Here is a 23,975-nt window from a genome sequence, read left to right as displayed (position 1 = left end):
CAAATTTGATATGAGGCACAAATTCTATTTAAGGGTTGTAATTAGGAAGGAAGAAGAAAAGCTATAGAGGTAGCATATGGAAGAAAACATGGGGGGATTGATTATTTCTTTGACATTTCTTGTAGAGTACCTTAAGTATGTATAGGTTTTAAACTACTAACTAACTTGCGCACACATATTAACATAATAGGAATACAGTGACATAAACAAAGCAAATCTATAATTACCAGCCATCTCCAGTGAAGCCAAGAAAACCATTTAGGCACCCTAGGCATTTGTGAAAATTAGTCTATGATATGATGGATATTGTCCAACTGTACTTGAACAGTCTGAGAGAAATCAGACAAATTAAAGCAACCCATTTCTGGGATCTGTTCACATCCCATATGTTCTTTTAACCGTAGATAGTCTATAGTCATAAGATTTTGGAGCACTATAACTTGCACCCCTCCCAACTCCTGATTGAGTTCCAACAGTACAGATCTGGTCAGATTTGTTGTCCCACTGTATGCACATGCCAGCCTAGACATCTCCCTCCTCATTCCAATGGCAAGTCCAGGAAACGGTGGGGTGGACGCAGCCATGACCGCAGCATCGCCCGGATCCCTGTGGAGGCTTTTTGATGATCATCCCCCGGCACAAGTCCTCCAGAGAGTGCTGATGCCGGAAGCTCCTCCTCATATCGTATCTTAGTTCATTTTCTGGGTATCCAAGCTAGGCCTTGATCTTCTGCATAGAAACAAACAGACCCTTTGCCCACACTTTGACATGCCCTCTATACCACTGTGTAGAACTCATTGGAGGTCAGCACACAGGAACTGCTTTTTTTCTTTTTTTTATTTTTATTTTTATTTTTTTTAAGAGAAAGGAATATTATCAGAAAAGAGTACCTCCATAGCTGATCATCTGACACCCTTTAAGTGATCAACATTAAGGATATTTAAAGCATGTGTTAATCTTTGATTTACCAATTGTTTTATCCTATCAAAGAGTAATCCCCCTTTTCTTTCTTTTTTTTTTTAATCTTTAATCTACACTTACATGAAGAATACTATGTTTACTATGCTCTCCCCTATATCAGGTCCCCCCTAAAAACCATATTACGGTCACTGTCCATCAGCATGCTGCTAAGTTTTAATAGAGCCATTTCTAAAGACCATTAGCGGGCATAGAAGCTTGGTTACGGTAGACGGAAGCATGAACAGAAAGAGAGGAAACCTTTTTTTATGGAAAAGTAAAAGAACAAAGATGGTGGTTTGAGGGCGAGATGGGTTAAATAAACACTTTAGAATGTTGAAGACTTAAGTATGTTTTGGAGCAAACAGTGAGGGACAGAAGGGACATATCCCCGGCCCTCTCAAAAGTGGCTTCCTCTGCCATTCCTGCATGGTGGTCCAAGCATTTTTTCTAATTGTTTCTTCCTGAAGCAAACTGTTCCAGGAGTACTAAAGAATTTACTGTTCTTCAGAAAGTGACAGGGGAGACCAAAGTAGCAGTTGCATTATTATCTGGTATATAACAGACCTATTTTCTCATCAATCATGTGAGATCACAGGAGATCACAGTACGCAATGTATGACTGGTGCTCCAGAAATATTTTTTAATGGGCAACAGGTTGGAAGAGTCTATAGTAAAGAGAAAGGGAAAGTTCCAGACCTAAGTAATAATAATCAATATTTAACAGGGTTCTGCCAAGTGTCAGGTATTATTCTAAGCACCCAACCTATATTAACTCATTTGGTCCTACAAAGTAGATACCATTATTTATTCCCATTTTACAGATGAGCAAAGTGAGGCATAGGAGAGTTAAATCACTTGCCTAAGGTCACATAGCTAATTTCAGAGCTAGGATTCAAACCTAGGAAATCTGGCTCTGAAGTCCTTGCCCTAAACCACTACACTATCCTGCCTCATCCAGTAGCCAACCTGGTGGTCTTAGTAATGCTGAGCCCTCCTTAAGATAAACTGAACTTCAAAATGCAGTTCTAAGCAACTTGAAGAGGTTATACTGAGTCAATGGTTCTCCAATTTCAGGGTGCTAAGGATCATTTGGGTAGTTTGTTGGAACACAGATTTCTGGGGCCCAACCCCAGAAATTGTGATTCGGTCGATTTAGAGTAGGGTCCAAGAATTTTCCGTGTCATGAGTTCCCAGATTATGCTGATCATGCTGGTCTGGGAGTCACACTTGGAGAATTACTTTTCTAGGTAGAAGCATAGCCTTTCCAACAACTAGAATCTACTGAAAGATAAAAAGCCAACATTGGCTTCGCTGTAATTGGTAACAAGCAGAATTTGGTTACCCAAGGCACCAATTTCATGTAAACCTCACTATAGTCTGGATCAGAAATTCTGTGGGGAAAGGGAGCTTACCGCTGCTTCTCAGGTGAGAGGCAGTGGACCCAGACTGAGGAAAAGCCTGTCGGGGTCAGACCACATTCGTGTGGAGATCCTCGGGGTCCTGGCCCCCGCTGCCCGGTGTACTTCTCCACCTACCCTGCTTCCTTGACTGGCATGTGTCTTGGTGCCTTCAGCCTTCTTTGGATGCGGGGAGGGGATCGTTGTTGATGTGTTTGTGTGCCTCCCAGACTTATTTTTATGGAAGAAGCAAGGCTGTAAGCTCCTCAGACCGAGGACTGCTAAAGCATGGAGATTTTACAGCAAACACATTGCCATCCCACTGGAAGCTTCTGGATTTATAAGCATGGGGACTCAGTGGTAATAAGGAGCCTTTAGGCAATGTACTTGCAAATCCACCTATTTTGTTTTCACCAAATACCACAACAATCCTGTTGCTATTTAGGCAGTTCAAAAGTGGCTAAAGAAACAAAGTATGCCATTCAGAAGCTCACCAAGACCAGATGTAGAGACCAATATATCCTGATTATAGCTCTGCCACAAACATCTCTAGATCTTTGTTTCCATCTAGCAACTGAGAGCGTTAGACAATATGATCTCTAAGGGCCCTTCAATCTTGAAAGGCCACAAGCCTAACATGTGATAACAGACTGGTTATGGGAGACCTTTTAGAAAACCCCTAAGTGGAGCCTGGGGTACACTTCCATAGCCTACATGGGATTTTCCCTCTTGTAAACAGCATGTAGGAAGCTCAGAATATATTTTTGAACCAGTTGTATCAAGACTTACATGGCTCATCCACAAAACAGTTTGAAGGTTCTTGGTCTGAAATTACACATGTTTTTTATATATTTGTTAAAGAAAATAAGATACACATTATACAATGAACATATATATTTATGTACCTATGCATACATATGTACATATTTAATGTTAATTATGAATTATTATTTCTTATATAATAAATAATCTATTTAAATGTTAAGGAGAAATTTGGACTGAGTTTCTCAAAATGCTAGTCCCTTGGGCTCTAAATCGCTGGCATCTAAGTAGCACATCCGCACACATGCACATACATATAGTGGTTTCACTGCACGCCACGGGCAAACCCCTCTGCAGTCCGCCACAGTCTTCGGGTGAGCTTGTTTTCCAACAGTTCGGGCTGTTACAGTGTGAGCGCCACTGAAAACTCTGACCTTTAAGCAAAGGGAAGGCATGGGCTAAGATACGACACTGTAATTGACAGGGAATAAAGAGTGGAAAATAGCAGAATGGGATAACCAGCCTGAGTCCTTTGGTGGTCTATGACTTTAGTGTCTTTGTGTAACCAAAGAATCGAAATACTGTCTAGTTGAAAAGTAAGCCTCAATTTTTGCATATCCTAAAAGTCTGCAAATTTATTGCAGTATTGGTAAGCAATCTAAATAATAGAAAACATTATGCCCTTACTTTATGATCACTAATGTATCTTCTTATCAATAGAAAATGGCTGTGAAGGTAATTGGGAGAAGAATGAACAGACTGGAAGTTGCTACCAATTTAACACCCAAGCAGCTCTTTCTTGGAAAGAAGCTTATGTTTCATGTCAGAATCAAGGTGCTGACTTCCTGAGCATCAATAATGCCGCTGAGTTAACTTATCTTAAAGGTAGGTTTAACTTGCTTGTGGTAGAGCAAATGGCTGCAATTGTACGGATGCTGTCTTGTCTTCCTCTACTTTCATACCTAGGTATGTTGTTTCCTACCTAGGTATACATTTATCTCTCTTCTCATGGGATTTAAGCTTCAACACTGAAACCCACAACAGAAAGTACTGAGTATAATCCTATCCCATCCATTGAAAATGCATGTTGTGATAGAGACTTAAAAGAGATTAATATTCAGAAAATGGGGTGAGATAGCAAGATTAAACTGATACCCTTGCCTATGTGCAAAGATTTGAAAAAGGTGAATATTGAACGCTGAACACTGAAAAGTGGAGTACCTGAGGAAGGTCAAGATGGCCGAGCCACGCTGGCTGGCCTCAGGAAAAAGCCCTCACATTTGAGTAGAGATGTGCAGTCCTCAGGGGCAAGGAGAATTTTAAGAAATCTTAAAGTGGATTTAATGACATGGACACGTGGAGTGGATAGAATTTGGTTTGTTTTTTTTAGGGTGGTGATAATTTTAAATCTTTGATTATGAAAACTTACATAGACAAAAACAGATAACAGACTAAAAGAAACATGTGAAACCACCACCCTGACTAAATACACACTAACATTTTGTCATACTGCTTTACATGAATTGATTCCCTCCCTCTCTCTCCCATACCTCCTTCCTCTCTCCCTATTTCCCTCCCTTTAAATAAATAAAATGTTAACAGAGTTAAACTTCCATGCCCACCTCTCAAAATAACCATCCCTTGAGTGCTTTTACAACTTAATGTATGTGTAAGTGTTACATGTGTTTTCATTATACTATTGTTCTATGTTTTAAAGTGATACAGATACTATCTTACTGGGTATACTGATGCTTACAAAAAGTGTACCCAACATCACACAGCCTAGAAGTACCAGAATTTCTTTTCATCATTAAAATTCTAATTATCTTCTGTCATGTTTTCAGACTATAGCTTTATTCAGACCCTGTTTCTTACTTACAGCTTTACCTCTTCTCCTCTGTCTTTTGGTGCTTGAATTTTCTTACCTCTAGAATGGAAATCTGCCAAATAAACTGAATGGGCTAGTGTTGGTCTATTCCAGACCTCACAGAAATCTTACCAAAAATATTGTTGGGAGTGGAAAGTGCCAATAGATTTATTCTTCTAGAATACTGACATTTGGAAAGTGGTGACTTCAGTGAAGGAGGAAAGTGCCAAAGCGTGACTATTAACACTTTAACAATCTAATCTAACATTTGGAGGAATGAATGTTGCAGGATTTCTTTATACACCAGTTTTCTTTAATAACTCATAAAAGTGAGATAATAGGTTATCCCATTTGTCCCCTACCCCCTGGCCAGACACTCATCACATTTTATGTGTATCAGTAATTTTAAAGGTGCATCCCTTTCTAAGGTTCCAAGCTCCTCTTTCACTGTGAATGCCGTTTAGACATATCATAATTACTATAACCTAATTTATCATTGCTGGTTACCCAAGAAAGGTAAACTTTAATATCTGAAACTCCGAGTATCTAAGTCTTGAATATTGCTTCAAGTTCCTATGAAGTGTCCCTCCACTTAAAGCTACTATGTGCAAACCCTGGGGTGGCGGTGAGGCCAACAAAAGCCAATCAGATGGAGATTTTATGGTCAAAGTGCTGTATCTGGTTGGGGAAATAAGAGTTGTACATATGCAGGGTGTGGCGGGCAGTGTCACCCTCAGGTGGCCCCCGGTATGGTGGCTAGTTGGTGGGACTAAGGGATCTGCTGCCAGACAAAAAAGCAGAAGCAACCCCTTGAAGAAGAGTCCCATGCAGTCTGAAATAGCTTCATTTTTCCTCTTGGCATGCCCTGCACCTAAGGTGCAGAAACCCCTTAAAATATGGTGCTTGATCTCAAGTCCAGTCGTGTGCTCAACTGGGTGAGCTGCAATGGGGAAGCACTAAGTCATTTTGGTTTTGTTTTGTTTTACTAACGCAGGATTTTGAGGTGGGAGATTTGGATTCCTTATACTCACTGGATTTTATTTGGGAATCAGATGTTCCATGGCTCCGGCCTTCCCAGGGGACTTCTAACCACAGATTCACCCCAAAGCTACAAAATATGGCCCAATGGTCCCCATAGCAGGAACAGGACCTTTTCATTCTTCTTAGTTTGCCTCCACCCTGAGGGGCTGTTCACTGTGAGCCACGTTGACATGTGGCCCAACGCCAGGATGCTGCTAAATCAGGGCCCCTGATGACGGCGGCCTTCCTGATGCATTATGGGAGGCTCTTCTCCTGCTCATCCCAGAGGCAAGACCATCACCAAGCCCTGTAGTTTCTCCTTAGTGAGAGAGGAATGGCATATACAGTCAGGTCTGAACAGGTGTCTTGGGGAAAGTTCAGAAATACCTAGCTCAGTGAATTTGCCTATTTGATTAGGCATGGGGACTTATGGTAACATTCATTTGTTTCTTGAGGATAAAGATGGAAGTAAGCAGAGTCTTAAATTGGCCAACTTCTTGCTTGGACTGTATGCAGAAAAAAAGTCCAGCTTCATATTGTCCAGACCGTATGAGAAAGCCCTGCCCTCCATATTTGCCCAACCAGGATCTTTAGAGTTTATCCACCATTTCCATTCCTATCCACTAGCATAAGACAACAGCTTGTTTAAAGTTAACTCTTTCCCCAGGTCTTATATTTTCATTGACTCTCACTCTGTTGATTCTTCCCCAACAGGCTATAAATTTGTTTAAATTTCTACCATTGAAATATATTGTATATCTATATATCTCCTAGATCCTGAAGACCCATCTCTTATTTTCAGAGCCAGGTGCCTAGAAAGCATAGTGTATCTTTGCAGTTCACTCCTAACATCACATCTGCTCCTCTGTGGGGCGATGATTAGGCCTCTGTCCCTACCACCCTCTGTCCAGCCCCTTTCCGGTCCCGTAAATCTTGCTGTCAGGGTTATTGCTCTTGACCCCTTTCATCTTTGCTTGTTGCCACTCAGACTCTACACAGCGGAGCTCTTCCACTGCTGCTTGTCAGTCCCAGTGGAGACACCTGTCTTTGGCATTTGAGTTCCGATGTGTATAGTAAATCAAAGATTGCAGATAGTCAAATTTACCCTCAGAAATCCCTTAAAATATGGTGTGTGATCTCAAGTCCAATCGTATGCTCAACTGGGTGAGCTGCAATGGGGAAGCACTAGAAAGACCAAAGAAAAGACCTGGAGACAGCAGAGAAGACATGAGAGTTTACTGGGATTTATGAACAGATAGTCCAGGAGCAGCCAGAGCATGAGGTTGCACACACTCCCATGGTCAGGAGGGAACTGATTCTACGGGGTGAGGAGACAAAGACTACTGTGTGCCAGGAAAGGGTTTGTGACTGAAGACCACTCCATGTGTCTGTTAGCAGGAATTTGCTTTCGTGCAACCTCAAAACCCGAGGGGCCTGGATTCCTTCATATCAAGATGTTCCTATAGATAAGGCAGGCCCAGGTTGGCCAGAGCCAAGCCATTAACATACCATACCTGGGCAGGTCACTCGGGGAGAGACCGTGTGGACGTATGGTTATTATCGGCAAGAGGTTATAAGCAGGCAGTGCTTGTTCCCACATGTGGATATAGTTCTCTATATGTAAATCACACACATTTAATAAAGTGTGGTTATGGTTTTCTATATGCAAATCATATATTTATTTATCTCTATAAAAAGTAAAGTATGGATATGGTTTTCTACATTGCAAAGCACAGAGATATATCTGGTATATATATAATGGATGAAAATGATCTGTATCAGATATATCTGTATGATTTTCATGTAGAAATCATATCCATACTTTTGGTATATAATATAATGCACATTTAAATTATTTAAAATACAATTATATTTTGTATGTTTATAGAGAGATATATAGATTTTATATATATAATATAATAATACTTCATACATAATTCCCTGGGATGCATTAAGAAACTGTTATCAAGGTCTTTATTTCTGAGAATATTTCAACAAATTTAGAGATTCCAACCTGTTAGCTCTTGCTGTTTGTCAACATCAGCCTTGTCTTCTGTAGGCCATTTTATCAGTTGCTCTGTCTCTTCTGCCTAGACCTCATTATCTTAAAAGTCTTCCTTCATGATGTTCATGAAGTCTTACCAGGTCCTTGAATAATTTGTTGACTTCCTTGACAGTAGCGTGAAAATCCTTGCAGTCATTTTCACATTCCATTTATTCTTTCTCCAATACACATAGGCCTATACAAGCATGATCGCATCCATTACTGGTGGGCATATGAATACTGAGTGGCATATATACAATTGGCCTCAGATTTAAATTATACCTGCTTCTCTGGCTTTCCCCCTTTCTTGTCTATGGCATCTTGTTGTCAAATAATGAATTTGAATGACACATCTCCACGATAGCTTGCGGGTCGTGTGCGTGTGTCCCCCATTCTGTATCTCCAGCCTAACTGTCTCCTTTGGACTCCAGAGCTATGTATTTCATTACCTACCAAACAGTTCTTGTACATATTTCTGAAGCAGTACTGGTAACACTTCACCACTTGGGGGATCTGTATCTGTTTCTGTCCACTCAGTCGAAATCCTCATGAGAGCAGGGACTTTGTCATTTTAGTTTTTATATCTTTAATACTTGGTAAATAATATATGCTTAATAATTAAACTGTCAGTCTGGAATACAATCAGATCTTCCAAATGAAGATAGATGATGGAAACTGCCTTTTCTACATCAGTACCAGAGGGTTAAAAATAATGAAAGCTATTCTGAGAAGATTCTGTTCTTATCTGAGAAAAAAGGGAATTGGACAAGCTAATGGAAAAACAGAGCTGAATTAACTTACTAGCATTTGGGTTTCTCAATGGTCTGAGGCTTTGTTATCTATCCAGCCTTTGTTGAATAGACAGCCTCATATGGATTCTTGCCTTTTGATTAAGTTCTTCAGATATTTTTGCTATTAGTAGAAATAAGTCTGACTTAGATAATAACAGGTACCTTCATCACTTGTTAAAATTATGTATTTCTTACAGAAAAAGAAGGCATTGCAAGAATTTTCTGGATTGGCTTAAATCAGCTGTACTCTGCTAGAGGCTGGGAATGGTCAGATCAAAAGCCATTAAACTTTCTCAACTGGGACCCAGGTACTATTCCCTGCTGCACTTGCTATGCACAGAGCAAAAGCTTCAAAAAAAAATAAAAAAGAGCTTCCCTTCCCATTCACCAAGAGCTTATAAAGATTTCAAATCTTGACAACTCTTATGATAGTTACCTCTCAGAAGTTTTTTTCCTAAGCCCTTTTTCATTGTGATACCATTATAGACAAATTGAACCACACCATGGACAACTGAGCATTTGTCCCTAACCTTTAGAGCGGCCTACATTTTTAGGTAAGAGCAGAATGAGTCCCATCACATGGTCCACGAGTCCCATCACATGGTCCAGGAGCCATTCTGTGTTCCTTAGGGAACTTGAGATGTCTACAACTGACCCATGTTGTCTTTCATCTGCAGCTTAACTCCCATACAGAAATATTAATATTCCCTCATTTAAAAACTCTTGGGGTCTCCCACTAGAGTACCCAAATATGGACAACATAATGGTTATATTTTATTACACAAATAAATAGCTTAAAGAAAATTTTTGCAGTGAATAAAATAAAGTCCTAGTTAGTCAAAAGATTTTTTCCCAAAAAGAAGGCTTAGATACCTTTCTTAACAATAAAATCTTAGGCTTCTGACAAATGTAAAACCTAAAAGTTAACACTAAAATACGAAAGTATTCTGCACACATTTAAGAAAAATGAGTTGAGTGCAATGAAATACCAATAAGTCATTTTAGTTTAATGAAATTTTATGATTAGTAAATAAATTCTCTATTTTCTTGGTAGGTAGAATCTTTAAAGATAACGTAATCTTTAATTCAAGGCCTTAAAGGCACTACAAAATCACAAATTAGTACATTTACTGTTTAGAGTAGCAGATTAAGATCTAGTGATCACGGGATATGACATGGAAGCTGATTCAGGGTGGAGGTTTGATTTTTTATTTTGTTTTTTAAATTAACTTTGGTATATCCAAGTGTTTCTCCCTGTGTCCTATATATCAAAAGAAAGACATATTTAAGCACATGATTGTCCAGTGAGGCTTTTACATTTCAATTTATTAGAAGGTTTTGACTATTTTATGAGTTCCCATAAATGCTGAAAATTAAGAATGCAAATTATTTTCCTAACCACCACTCCAGCCCTAACCTTCTAACTCTTTGAAAATCCTACCTTTGAAGATATGCCTAGTGCACCTACAATAGGTGGATCGAGCTGCGCAAGAATGGATGCCGTGTCTGGTCTATGGCAGAGTTTTTCCTGCGAAGCTCAACTGCCCTATGTCTGCAAAAAACCGTTGAATAACACAGTGGAGTTAACAGGTATCTTCCTCATTTACTTGTACAAACAGTTCTTAAAATTACAGTTTTGTGAAGTCAAGTAAATCCATCTCAGACGTCTATTTCCACCTTTCTTTCCCCTGATACTGCCAATGCCAAAAAGTATTTGATTTTGACCCTGTAGTTAGTTAGACATTATCAACTGTATGAATAAAGCTTCGATCTGGCATATGCCCATAAGAAGGCAGAGGTATTCAAGACTGGAAATATATCTGTTCTCCCTGTTCACAGGGCACTTGTTTGTCTACAGCAGTGTTTCTTGAAGTGTGGTCCCCAGACCAAGAGCTTCAGTATCACCTGTACCTGTTAGAAGAGCAAATGCTCGGACCCACCCTATGTACTGAATTGGATGTGCTGAGGGTGGGACCCAGCAATCTGCTTTAAGAAGCTTTCCTGGTGATGGCTGATGCCCACTCAGGTCTCATGTATTACCTGGGTCTGTGAGGAATAAAAACTGATGGACACAGCAGCACTCCCACACTTCCCCATCCCCTACCTATGTCCTTCTTGGCCAGGCGGTTCTTTAGGTCCCTGTGCTGACAACGCAGGTAGAAACGGCAAGGTGCAGAAGGGCAGCATGAGCACAGGGAGGGGGTTTTCCCGGCGCAGTTGGAGTAAGAGGCACAGAGCAGCTGAAGGTTTTGAGGAGTCTTGGAAGGAATGGGAAAGAGTCTTGCCCAGGGCCCACCAAATACCTGGTATTTGATTAAATCATCGCTGAAGAAGAAAAACTCATACTCAGAACTGGGAGGGGAAGAAAGGAGACTTTAATATTTCTTGCTTTAAGGAATGTTGGGAGAAGGGAATAAAGCTTAAAATTTCTTATCCACATAGAAACTGAAAGCTATTTTTTTTAAGACTGAAAAATAAATACAGAATAAAGAACATGGGAGGATGTTTAGAAATAATAGGAGAAAATGAACATTCATCTTGCAACTTGATTCAAACCAAATTTAGTCCATTCAACAAAAGCCATATTAGAAAAGACAGCACAAATGAAAATAAACTAGGGCAACTGATGACAGATCAAACAAATATCCTGTAGTAGCAATTATTAAAGAAATCATGGTGTTTCCACATGATTGAATAACATGCATTTATTAAAATCACTGTGCCAGCAGGAAAATAGAAAAAGCAGAAAATGATAGGCCTACTTATTTTAATCTTTTAAAAATATGTATTCATAAAGACGAAGACTAGAATCGGAAAATGATTGTTTTAAGTTCAATTATGTGTGATTTTTTCCCCTCTGTTCCTTTTCATAATTGTGAAATATAATGATAATAACAAGTGCTATTTCAGACCCTTAAAGTTAATTGATTTATCTTGCAAGTGTGAGAAGCTAGCTGTATCTGAATTTTATCCTTTAGTAAAAAACAAACTGCACATTTTTAAGATACTGTGTTTTCATACCACAGATATTCCCAACAGTTCTCTAACTACAGGAAGTCTGAGTCACCAAGCTACTTTCTAGTTCTACTAAAAGGGGTAGAAGTCTTTTGTGTGGTTTTATAACTCACTCTGTCTATCTAATCTTTCTTGACCATCATTTGAGTGAGTTTTATCACGATTAAAAATGAAGAATGACCAATTCCATGAGGACTGTAGGTCTAGCAGAGGGGACGAAAGAAGAGGTTGAGAGATGCCCTTTGCCCTTTCCCCCCATTGCTGCCCGCTCTTGGGTGTGAAGTGTATAAATGTCTTATTCTGTTGCTCAAATCTCTGCCCATAGTGTTTAACAGTGAGATTAATGAACATTGTCTTGCTAAGCTGACCATGCATAAAAAGGAGATTCTACCTCATAACTCCCAAAGGCAGAGACTGGAAGGGAAGCTAACAAATCCTGTACCAACCAGGAGATTTATCAGCAAGTGGTTTATCTTACACTGTTCTTCTCTCTAGTAGGACTAAGGGCAATCCCTCCTTCAATAGTCTGATCCTAGCCATGTAGCACCTTTATATCACATTAAAATAATATCATTACCTAAATCTCTGCAGTCCCTCATATGGTGCTATGTAGACATAGGCATCACATAAATTCATTTCACTGAACTATCTGACATCATATCCAGATAGTTTTCCAGAACCCTTATGAGTCAAGAAAGAAGACTTTGCAAGGTTATTGGTTCAAAATAGATGTATCTTTACTGGAATGTAAATAACTACTGGAATATAAATAGCTGCTCTCCCCCCAGATGTTTGGACATATTCAGATACCCGCTGTGATGCAGGCTGGCTGTCAAATAATGGATTTTGCTATCTGCTGGTAAATGACAGTGATTCCTGGGATAAGGCACAAGTGAAATGCAAAGGCTTTGACAGCCACCTCATGAGCATTCATTCCTTAGCTGATATGGAGGTGGTGGTCACAAAACTCCATAGCGGGGGTAAGTTTTTAAAATATCCTATCTGAGAGGTTTAAAACATTTTTAAACATCCCTATTTTCAGACCCTAAGCAGGAATGAAAAGCTTACATTTTGATCATTAGAGATCAGACTGTTCAGTGGAATTTTCTGAAGTGACGGGATCTGTTCTGTCATCTTTGCCATCCAACACAACAGCCACCCAGCGCTTGTGGCTTCTGAGCACTTGAAATGTAGCAAGGGCAACAAGGGAAACTGAATTTTTGCTTTTATTTAATTTTAATTATTTTACAAATTTCAATGGCTACATGTAGCTAGTGGCTACCAATTTGACAGTACAACCCATACCTGAATAATTTCCCTCTTCTCATAAGCTGACTGCTATTTAAGTTGCTTCAAACACTTATGTGATGATTATTTCACTTTTGTGGACTGAAGAACAAAAATGCACTGGACAGCCCGTATTATAACCTCCTCTTATGATCACGAATAATAATACCTAATAGTAGATACATATTGTGTACCAGCGTGGTGCCAGTTGTTTTACCTGGGAAGGCAACATAGTCATTCCAGGGCAGTGATGGGCAGTATTCTTACTCTAAATGGAATATCTATGATTATATTTGTAGAATTTCATCACAGGTTTCCCCCGCTCAGAAAGCAGAGCATTCCTATGAAACCTTTCGTAAGCCGAAATGGCATAAAGCAAAGAAGCATTTACCATTTTGTGAAGGTGAAAATCCTCTGGATTTCTTTTGGTGAGAGAAAATAGGTCAGGTACTAATGTAGGTCTTCCGTAAAAGTGCCGTGGCAACAAAGCAAACTTTTGGATACTGGGGGAGACCTGTGTTACCCATAAAGGTTTATCTAGACCAGGTAACAGGAACACCCCATTACAGATCTTAGCGTAGCTGTAGCACCTGTGTCCTCTACCTGCATAAGTGACCTGAAAAGCCCTCATCACCAAGCCTAACTTAACATTTTAATAGACTGTTTAAGAAAACCATCAGGGCTCTTTAAAACCGCATATGAGAATGTAAAAATCAGTAATAGCATACATATTGAAGTATGTACTATAGGGACACCAAATAAATAAGACATTTTTCTTTTAGATGCCAAGGAAGAAGTATGGACAGGCCTTAAGAACATAAATATACCAACTTTATTTCAGTGGTCAGATGGTACTGAAGTTACTCTAACATACTGGGATGAGAATGAGCCAAACGTTCCTTACAATAAGACTCCCAACTGTGTTTCTTATTTGGGAAAGGTAGGAAACCACCTGTGATTTAGTTATATTCTGATTGTTATGCCAAATAATAATACTAAGACTACCTTGGTTAGGATATTGTGATTAAGCTGGGAAAGAAAATGATAGGGAAGCACCATGTAGATTGTCTTTCTAGTAATTACTAGAAAAAGGTAAATAAAACAGTAACTATATGAGCAATCCACTTCCTGTCTGAGATTATCTGCTCTGGTCTGAAGATCTCAGATTCTTGTGCCAGATTGGTTCTAATAAGCTGCTTTCTCTCAGGACCATCAGTGTTATAATTAGCATGTAGCCACAATTTAAGCTGAAAAATCCCATCTTCTGCATTCATATTCAATTTAAGTTTTATGTTAATCCTACTTTGAGAAGTGAAATTTATTATTTTTATTAAAAACTTAGGTCTGTTCAGAGAACATCTTACTCGTGTAGAATGCTTAAATGCTTATTGAATATGCTTTAGTTAGGAGTCCAACACAGGCTGTATGTCGAGGAGAAAGGACATTTAGTACCTCTGCATTTTGTTAGTGTCACTTTCCTGTTGACTCCTAATTGTTTAGGAGGCTGATTGCATCACCCAAACTTGGAGAGACTTAAGTGGAAGCAATAAATGGTATGTGTATTTAAAACTGTTTCAAGAGTAAAGATGTATTTAGAAAAGTGTCAGAGATGGATATAGAAAGGTGTCACATTTGTGCTCTATTTAAAAGACTAAAATGTCGTTAAGAACAGTGTCAAAGATAAAATGAGGCCCCATAGGCAGGAATGAGCTGATAGCATAATTCCACAACAGGCCAGCTTTCAAATTGGCTGTTTCCACAACTGATTTACTGACATTTAATTTGAAGAGAGCAGTGACATAGTCAATTAAACAAAATTAAGCACAAATGTTAGGTAGTAATTTGAAAGAAGGAACTCTGAAGACTAAACTGAAGTACAGTTTGAAGAAACTTTTAATTCAAGAATTCTTAGAGTGTAGTTATTCTAACCACCATGATTATTTTACATATGAGGAAACTGAGATGGGGAGATTAGTTAACATGGCCCCAAAGTTTTCAACCTCTGGGCAGATTTCAGCCACGTCATACGGAAGGAGATTAGACACTGGCAACTGCTTGTGGGCTGAGTTCTCTCTTCAGCTTCTATACTAAGTGTCCTTTGATGGCTTTTTTGTTACTCTTATTTTAAAAAATGAAATTCAGACTGTGAGCCCCAGCCTTGCAGCCCTGTTGGGTGCAGCGTTTTCCCGCAGCGGTTCTCAGCTTTGAGGATTCATCTTCTTCTCTCCCTCCTCCTCTGGCCCCTCCTTCATAGTTTTGTAAAAATAAACTATCTTGATTTAAAATAAGGTAGAGTTCAATTCTAAATATATGGCAAATAATTTCTCTTGTGGGAAATTTTTTTTTCTGTTTTGTAAAAGCTAGGTCAGTGGAAAGTCCAATCATGTGAACAGAAACTTAAATACATATGTAAGAAAAAAGGAGAAAAGATGAATGATACAAGATCTGGTGAGATGTGTCCTCCAGGCGAGGTATGTAAAATCTCTGTATAAATTTTTCTAAGCAATATTACACCTTCTTCGTTAGGGGTGGTAGCTGAGACTTAAATAATTCCAACTTGGAAAATAGAAGAAATTACTAACTTCTCTTCATTTACATTAAGTAAGCCAGAGATCAGTACTTGTAATGTATGGGCATTCTTACAGAAGAAAACAGAATTATAAGAAAAAGAGTGAGGTATTCATGAATTTCTATAAAAATGTATGTGATTACAATACTCGATGCTGATATCTTTACTCCTCCCATTTATATTATTCCTGTTCAAAAATAATTCAGTTAACAGCATTATACTCATATGACGAGTTAGGTGCTAGGGGTAAAGAGGATAAGATATACCTTCTGACATAGGCTTGCAGTCTTGTGGACGTTTTCTGTGAAGTTGTATCCCATTCCTATTGTATGTGAATTCACTAGACATGTCCTTGATTTCTATAATTTGTGATATATTATCGATAGAGCAGTACCTTGCATGTCAGCGGGGAACATCATTAGTCTAGAGGACATGATATTTCTCTTCTGACTTAGGGCTGGGAAAGGCATGGAGAAACCTGTTATAAGATTTACAAGGATGCGGTCCTTTTTGGAACGAATTGCAATCTGACGATAACTAGCAGGTATGATCCTCAGTAAACATACTAGAGAACTTTGCTAAATTATCTTCCAAAGAAAAAGGTGCATGTTCAACTTGTATAGTAATCCAATCATTGTAAAACACCTACTAGTCTGACTCTTGTTTTTTAGATTTGAGCAAGAATACCTGAATGATATGATTAAAAAATATACTAAATCTTCAGTAAAATACTTCTGGACTGGCCTGAGAGATGTAGATTCACGTGGAGAGTATAGTTGGGCAAGTGCTGCTGGAGTAAAGCGGGCTGTAACCTTTTCCAACTGGAATTATCTTGAGCCAGGTGAGTGCCTGAGCCTTTAAAGTATTGGAAGGCAGTAACTTGTGCAATGTAACATTCCTCCCAAATATGTTCTTCACTTACATTTGAAGTGAAAGGGAAGTGATGGTCTTCAGGGCCAGAGTTTATCTATAGAACCATTAAACAGAAGCAGTGACTATCTCTTCCCTACTAAATCCTTGGAAATAACCCAATAAAATAAGCCAGAAAACTCAGTTCTCAGAAACCACCATCAAATGACACAGAGCTACAACAATTAGTGTGAGTTTTCTATCTTTTCCATGTGAGTCTCAAATAGAATGTAGAAGGTTCATTGTGAAGCATTTTTCATTTTCATCTCTCTGCTTAGCTTCTTTCTCCAAAATGGAAAGTTTATTTCTGTTATTCTCAATGGTTGAGAAGTAAGGCAGCAATATATTGTAGATACTATTGCTTCTGAAAGTTAGATCATCCTTCTTTAATCAGCCTATAGTACTGATCGTAATTAGCCATATAATAAAAACATTTGAGCCAGAAGTCCATTCTGATTGTAGAGTTGAGAAAACAGAGCTTTGAAAGGTGATTTACTTGACAAAGGTTACCTGGATTATTGAATTGCTAAAATCTAGATTGCTTGATAGCTAATCCAAAGCTTTTTAAAGGACTTTGGCATTGTATAAGACAGCAGTTACGACACATTCAATTTTCCTCCCTTTGAATCATTTATATTTTCTTGTGTTTGCACAATGTAGTCATGAAGACCACTTTTTATAACACAGAAATCACAACATGTGAGCATATAATTTAACAAAATATTTCAAATAGAGAATGCCCACATTTGTAATGCATGGTTTCCACCATAAATATCAATGGTATCGATTAGACAATTATGTTTTTACTTCTAGAAGATGGAGAATATAGATGCTAATCCTGGTTCAATTTCACCTCAAATTAGAATATTCTAAAATATGAAACACACATGATTTCTTTAAGACATTCAGACATCTTAGAGCTAATGTCACATTCTTCATGGATAAGCCTCAGTGGTTAGAGAGATGCTTAGGAAATAACTACAATGGCTATTCTCTCAGTCCCTTAGCCAGAAAAACTGCCATTAAGCTCCTTTCACCATTATTACTCCAAGCTTCAGCCAGCTTGGTCTTTCATGGGTGAGCTGTGGGGGGCAGAACAGAAAAAAGTGATACACCTTTCCAGGGTAACACAGCGTTCTTTTTCCCAGTTCCTTGTTCTTCTTGCTGTCCACGTCTAAGTATGAGACATGAGACCCTATGGCTTCTTTTTTTGATGAACTGGAAGTTGTGCTCATTACTTTCCATGTATGGTCTTCTTGGGTCACACTTCAGGCCGTGTGGTATAATGGAAAGGGGAGCATAGCACTTTGCCAGACAAATCTGGGTTCAAGCTCTGCTTCCACTACTCACTAACTATGCTTGTGGGCAAGCCACTCATCCTTCATCTGGAAAGTGGATCTGAAAATACAAACTATCTTTTAATGTTTTTGTGAATAAATAAAATTCTGGCTGCTATGAAAGAGTAAACAAATGTGTGTTACCACGTATCTTTTTCTACCTTTATTGTCCCAGCCCTTCCTCTGGATCTGAATCTGGAAGCATTTTGTTTAGAGGTTTCCTAAATTGCCTAAGAACTGTTCAAAACTGTTGAGCTAATATGAGCCACTTAGGCTATCCTGAGCAGCATATTGGTTTAGGACATAGCTCTGGACGCAGACCACCTAGATTCTAATCCTAGGTCAACCACTTACTAACATGTGGCCTTGTCTAAGTCACTAATTCTCACAGAACCTCAGAATGACAATAGAATCCACTCTGTAGGTTTTTGTGAGGACCAGTTCATTAAAAAAACACCTGACAAGTAATGACCACTTCTTTACATTAAAATCATCATCATCATTATTATCATGAGCAACACATTTCTTTCCTCCATTTTTTTTTTCTTATTCTCTTTCCCCACCTTGGCTCAAATAAAGGATAGAGACACTAGAAGATGTTTGGACTTTCATTTTAAAATGTAATTTTTAATTAAACTTTCCAATTCAACCCAGCTTCTCCAGGTGGATGTGTGGCTATGGCTACTGGAAAGCCTCTTGGCAAGTGGGAGGTGAAAGACTGCAGACGTTTCAGAGCACTTTCAATTTGCAAGAAAAGAACTGGGCCCGCCGAGCCGGAAGAGGCAGCCCCCAAGCCCGGAGACCCCTGTCCTGAAGGCTGGCATAATTTCCCCTCGAGTCTTTCTTGTTATAAGGTAAAGTGGCATTCTCATTTGATTCCTGAAGGAAGTTGTCTTTCTGCTCCCCTAGTTCATGTCGTCATACCAATTATGCATTTCCGTAGACATGTATGTAACCTGCCAGAGTGTTTGGGAGCACAGAGCCCTGTCAGGGCACCACTGAAGCTGGTGTCAGACAGCTTATCGCCACATAAACTCATATCCTACCTGAAAGAGCAGGACAAGATCCAGAACTGGCTCTTTCCTAGTTTTCTTTGGTCTGGAAGGTTGAGTGAGATGCATCCATGCTGACACTTTGCTTGTGATTCTTGTATCCTAATACACAAAGGTTAACCCACAAAGAGTTCTATCACTTCTAACAATGTAGGGTGTGTATCAGTTCACTGTTTCCACAAAGAAACGATTCCATACCATCCCACAACTCAGTGGCCATGCCAACAAACATTCAGTCCCATGTTCACAGATCTCTGAGTCAGATACTGCTGGCTTGACTGAATTTGGGCTTGAATGGCCAGCTCCGCTTTCAAGCGCAGAGAGCCTGCACCGGACCGCAGACTAAGAGCTGGGATCTGCTGCCCTTGAGTCTGGGTCTCAGGCGGGAGGGGCAGCAGCCATCAGGGGCTTGTTCTTCTCCTAGTCAGTTACTGGAGCCTGAGAGGCAAGCCTGGCCATGTAAGCTCATTTCAGTCCTCTGCTCACTTAACCTCCCCTAATATCCCAATGATCACAGAAAGTCACATGGCCAAGCCTCAACTCAAAGTACAGGAAAGTATACTTCACCCACCAGGAAGCCATGACTCTAATGTATAATTACATCACAGGGAACTGAAGAATTAGGGCCAGTACTTCAGTCTGCCATTGTCTCGTCTGCTCCTCCTCTCCTCCTTTTAAAGTGACTGTTGTGCTTTTGGCATAAAATCAGTCATCATAAACCAAAAAATGGTCTGAAGTGGCAGCTTTTGTTTTGCCACTTTCTGCCAGTGTTTGCACACCAATGCAGTCTGCCCTTTAATTCTTCTTCATCAGAAAATTGTCCCATACCTGTGCAGATCTCAGGGGATTTGTCCACAGTTACACTGTTTGCACATTTCTTTGCCGACGCCTGTCCCCTGAGCACTGATATGTATCTTCTGCAGTCTTAGTGCTGATTCATCTTACCTCTCAAGGTCCTCAGAATGCAAAAGAATATGTGAGTTTTTGGAACAGTTCTCCAGCCTGGCTGAGGAAGATCATGTGGCAGTAGTAGCTGGCACCTCTGCTGGCCTTTAGTTAACATTTTCAGCAGGTCCTGTCTGAGTCTCAGTATTTGTGCATTTATCTTTGTTTTTATTATACCTCTTATTATATTTTGGGGTCCCACACTTTGGACTAGAATTGATCAATTGATTATAATATAATGATTATATGAGAAAAAAATTAACATTATATTTTGTTAAGCTGTTTCATATAGAAAGAATTGTAAGAAAAAGGAACTGGGAAGAAGCTGAGAGATTCTGCCAGGCACTTGGAGGACACCTTCCTAGCTTCAGTCATATGGATGAAATAAAGGAATTTTCTCACTTTTTAATGGACCAGTTCAGGTAATACTTTTAGAATGAGATTTTCTATGCTAAATTTGATGTCCTGTAGGTACTCAGAACTGTTTTATTTTCTAAAAGGGTCCTTCAGTGCTTAGCAGTCACTGACCATCAAGCATTCTTAAGTGAAAGACACTGAAAGATTCAAAGACGAGGGAGACAAAGTCCCCACCTTTTGCATAGCATAATGAAGTCGAGTGGTGGGGGTTAGAAAAGTATGGTCGAGAATGTGGAACGTAGTAAAGCATGCATAGAGAGAGAGTGAGGAGGAAGGAGCCATAGTAGGTAGGTAGGTAGGTAGGTAGGTGCAGGGCAGCTGATTAGAAGGCTGTTGCAGCCCCTAGTGGAAAACTACACTGAGGAAGGCCAGTAAGATGGGAAAACAGGGAAGTGATCAGAGATGTTAGAGACAGAATCGATATGCCGTGCAATTTGGATGTTATGGTGGATGGAAGATTCCCGGATGATTTTCCTGATGCCCTCAAGGAAACATGGAGAAATATAGGCCACGTGACACCGTCATAGGAGAAACAATTTATTTGAAACTCTGGGGATAATCATGGGTATGAAAGGGCTTCAACTTCACAAATTAATTTTTTTCTTCCCTCACTTTGTTGAACTGAAAAGAAGACCCAAATCCAAATCAAGGATTTGGGAGACATCAGGCAAAATTATGAAAAAGAAATTACCACCTAGACATATCCTAGTGAATACATTTCTGACCTCAAAGAAAAACAGAAAAATAAATAAATAAATAATACAAGTACCAAAACACAAAGAAAATCTAACTAGCCTTCTTCTCTAGGACATTAAATGTAAGAAGTCATTTTAAAACTGCCATCTAAAGAGTTTTGAGGTGGAAAATGTTTGCAGTGTATTAATTTTAGTTCCAATGGTGGGGGTTAGAAAAGTACATTGCTTTGTATTTGTGAAGATAGTGATAGATACATACCAACCACCTTTGCTCCCTTTTGAGAAACAACTTTCAAAGACATATTCCAGCTGAGAGATGAGTAAGAAAATCAGGAACAAGAGTAGTTTGTTTATTTTAAAAGAATTGTTAGGAAAGATGTATAACATAAAAACATAACCCCAAGTCTAAATAACGCAATATATGTCATTATAAAAATAGAATAAAATTATCCTAAATCCTGAAAGGGAAACCGAAGAGTATTTTAATAAAACCACATGTTCAGCTCTTACTTAATAAACAAAAACCAGGATGTAAAGAGAGAAAATGGTTGTGAAACCTAAAAGTATAATAAATTCCTCATTTTACCCGGAAATCACATTTAGAAACACAGATTATGTACATTTTAAAAACTTTAAGATAATGTGTAATAAAATGCAAAAGAGTGTTCATCTACTGAATATGTAATGGGTGGAAAAAATCCATAAAGCAAATTATTAAGAAATAAAATAACAAAGCATGAAGTCCAGCATAAAGCAAGATGGCAGAAGACCAAATTTAACTGCTATCAGTTATGTTTTATTCTAAATCTGCAATTTTGTTCAGTAATGAAATACAACTATATGCTGTTGAAAGACTCCTAAAACAAGTCTTGCCAATTACTACCTATGTAGCCCAAAGAATATGATTCCTTCTTTTCCTGGAAAGAAGGGACCACAAAATATTTCAAAACTGAGAAATTCTGTTAAAAGTCCACGTTTTTTAACACCGCCTTAACAATTAAGACAAGAGGCAACACCTTCAGATCATAGAAATAATTAGCGTTGACCTTGAGAGTCGATTATAATGAATGCAAAACTCAGGCCAGGTCTTTCTGCACGTACATTTTTTTAGACAAACCTTCATTGAAGTAGGCACAAAACATTTCATACAACCTGTTTTGTAAGCTCACAGCATCAACAGTCAAGAGCCCATTTCTAATATCATGCTGATTAACAGTTTTTACTTTCACTGATATAAACGCGTTTCTGACCTTCCCTCTGTGAGGACCAAAGCCTCTGTGCGGCTTCGGATCACACATGTTCTTGCGGTGGCCACCTGTGGAGCACATGCCTTTCTAATGCCCTGGAAAGTGAGAATTTCCAGCAGGGCAACTTACTGGCCCCCCGATCTCAGATTTGACACACACAGTATCATACTGTCTAGACTAAAGTATTTTTAAACTATTGTGTTACTGATGTAAACAAACTGGATTTTGAAGAACATTAAGCAAGAAGTTAGGAACTTTAACTGGAACAAGGAGCCACGGTTAAGTACTAAGCAATGAGGTTGTAGATATCTGTGCATTAATTCATGGGACATGGAATATTGTATATGATATAAATGATCATTAAGAGCTTCTATATACAGAACAGATTGCTCTAGAAAACACAACTAATGTCTGAGAGGTAATTAAGGAAGCTCTTGATTTGTTTGTTTCTGATTATACTTGCTGAGGTCCCCCCTCCCAAGTAAAATATTAATACAAATTCATTAGATCTAATTTGGAAAATGTAAAAAAGACAATTTAAAAAATCTCAAATCCAAGCTCCTAGTTAGAAATATAGTTAACATTTAATGTAAATCTTTTCCATTTTCTTCTCCTATATATATAGTTTATTTTCCACAGAATGTACAATGTTTAAATTTTCCTGATCACAAAAGTAACATATATTGAATTTAGAAAACAGAAAAGCACAAAGAAAAAAACAAAATACCATAATCCTTTCACTCAGAGGGACATACTTTATTTGCACTCATTGCAGCAGCTAACACAATGCCATATTAAGCATTAGCATATTAAGTCTGCTTAATATGTGCTCCATTCATAAAGAAATCATTTGCTCATGCTATACTTAGAAAGAAAACGTATTCTAAAACCAATATTGTAACCACGAAGGGAAGGAAGGAAGCAAATCCATTTGTATCAGAAAATGATTCTAAAGCTCACTTCTTTCGTGCCTTAGCGTTTTATTTCAGGAATTGACCTTTCTCAGCAAGATGTCCATTGGCCAAATTGTGTATTGCATGCCAAGGAGTTAAGTCAGATTACTTCTATACTTCTCACAATCTAAATTCCACATCTCTATTTGTATTTCAATGAAAAGGATTCATGGTGCACTAAGTCATTAAGGCTCTAAGATCTTTGCAACTGGCAGCCCATCAGGGAAGGCCATTGTAGAAACAAAAATAGTTTTAGGATTAGAGAACAAAGCCTTGTTTGCGACGCTGTTGCCGCTGTGTGCACTACCTCCTCTGATGTGGCGTGAATGGATTTAGATATAAATCTAAGGCTTTGCAGACTAAGCACCCTCATCAAACATTATTTATTGGGAGTTACAGCTGAGATACTGTTTTCTTTAGAAACTAGATGCAGCAGGAAATTTGATTGAGAGTAGGAATGTTAACGCAAATACACATATTAACCTTCTTAACATGCAATGTCTTCTTAACCTAATAACCTTAAAACCGTATACTTAGTGCTTGGAGTAGAAGAACTTTACAGAGAAAGAGAAAATTTCAGTTTACTCCCCAGTTATCCTTTTTTTTCCTTCAAATTTTCTAAAATCCTCATTCAAGGTGTACAATGATGAATGTGATTTCCGATTTCTTTTTCTCTTTATCTGCCTGCAGATAAACCAGGTCAGACCA

General features: G+C 38.7%; 1 protein-coding gene across 4 annotated transcripts in view; it reads left to right on the top strand.

Annotated features, from left to right (window-relative positions):
• Window positions 1-23,975, top strand: part of LOC108384419 (CD302 antigen) — a 106,670-nt gene that overhangs the window by 12,965 nt on the left and 69,730 nt on the right. For 3 of the 4 annotated variants that reach the window (XM_036995904.2, XM_036995902.2, XM_036995901.2), the window contains exons 4-13: window positions 3,840-4,004; window positions 9,039-9,149; window positions 10,291-10,431; window positions 12,645-12,836; window positions 13,926-14,083; window positions 15,504-15,614; window positions 16,168-16,256; window positions 16,384-16,553; window positions 18,613-18,812; window positions 20,235-20,377. In XM_036995904.2, the coding sequence (XP_036851799.2) occupies window positions 3,840-4,004; window positions 9,039-9,149; window positions 10,291-10,431; window positions 12,645-12,836; window positions 13,926-14,083; window positions 15,504-15,614; window positions 16,168-16,256; window positions 16,384-16,553; window positions 18,613-18,812; window positions 20,235-20,377 (1,480 nt within the window). The remainder of the gene's footprint in view (window positions 1-3,839; window positions 4,005-9,038; window positions 9,150-10,290; window positions 10,432-12,644; window positions 12,837-13,925; window positions 14,084-15,503; window positions 15,615-16,167; window positions 16,257-16,383; window positions 16,554-18,612; window positions 18,813-20,234; window positions 20,378-23,975) is intronic. The other variant, XM_073241541.1, reaches the window with a different exon arrangement.

This window comes from Manis javanica, chromosome 7 (assembly GCF_040802235.1).
Source record: "Manis javanica isolate MJ-LG chromosome 7, MJ_LKY, whole genome shotgun sequence".
Lineage (NCBI taxonomy): Eukaryota > Metazoa > Chordata > Mammalia > Pholidota > Manidae > Manis > Manis javanica.
The sequence above is the reverse complement of the archived record's forward strand: the minus strand, read 5'-3'. Positions and strand labels throughout refer to the sequence as shown.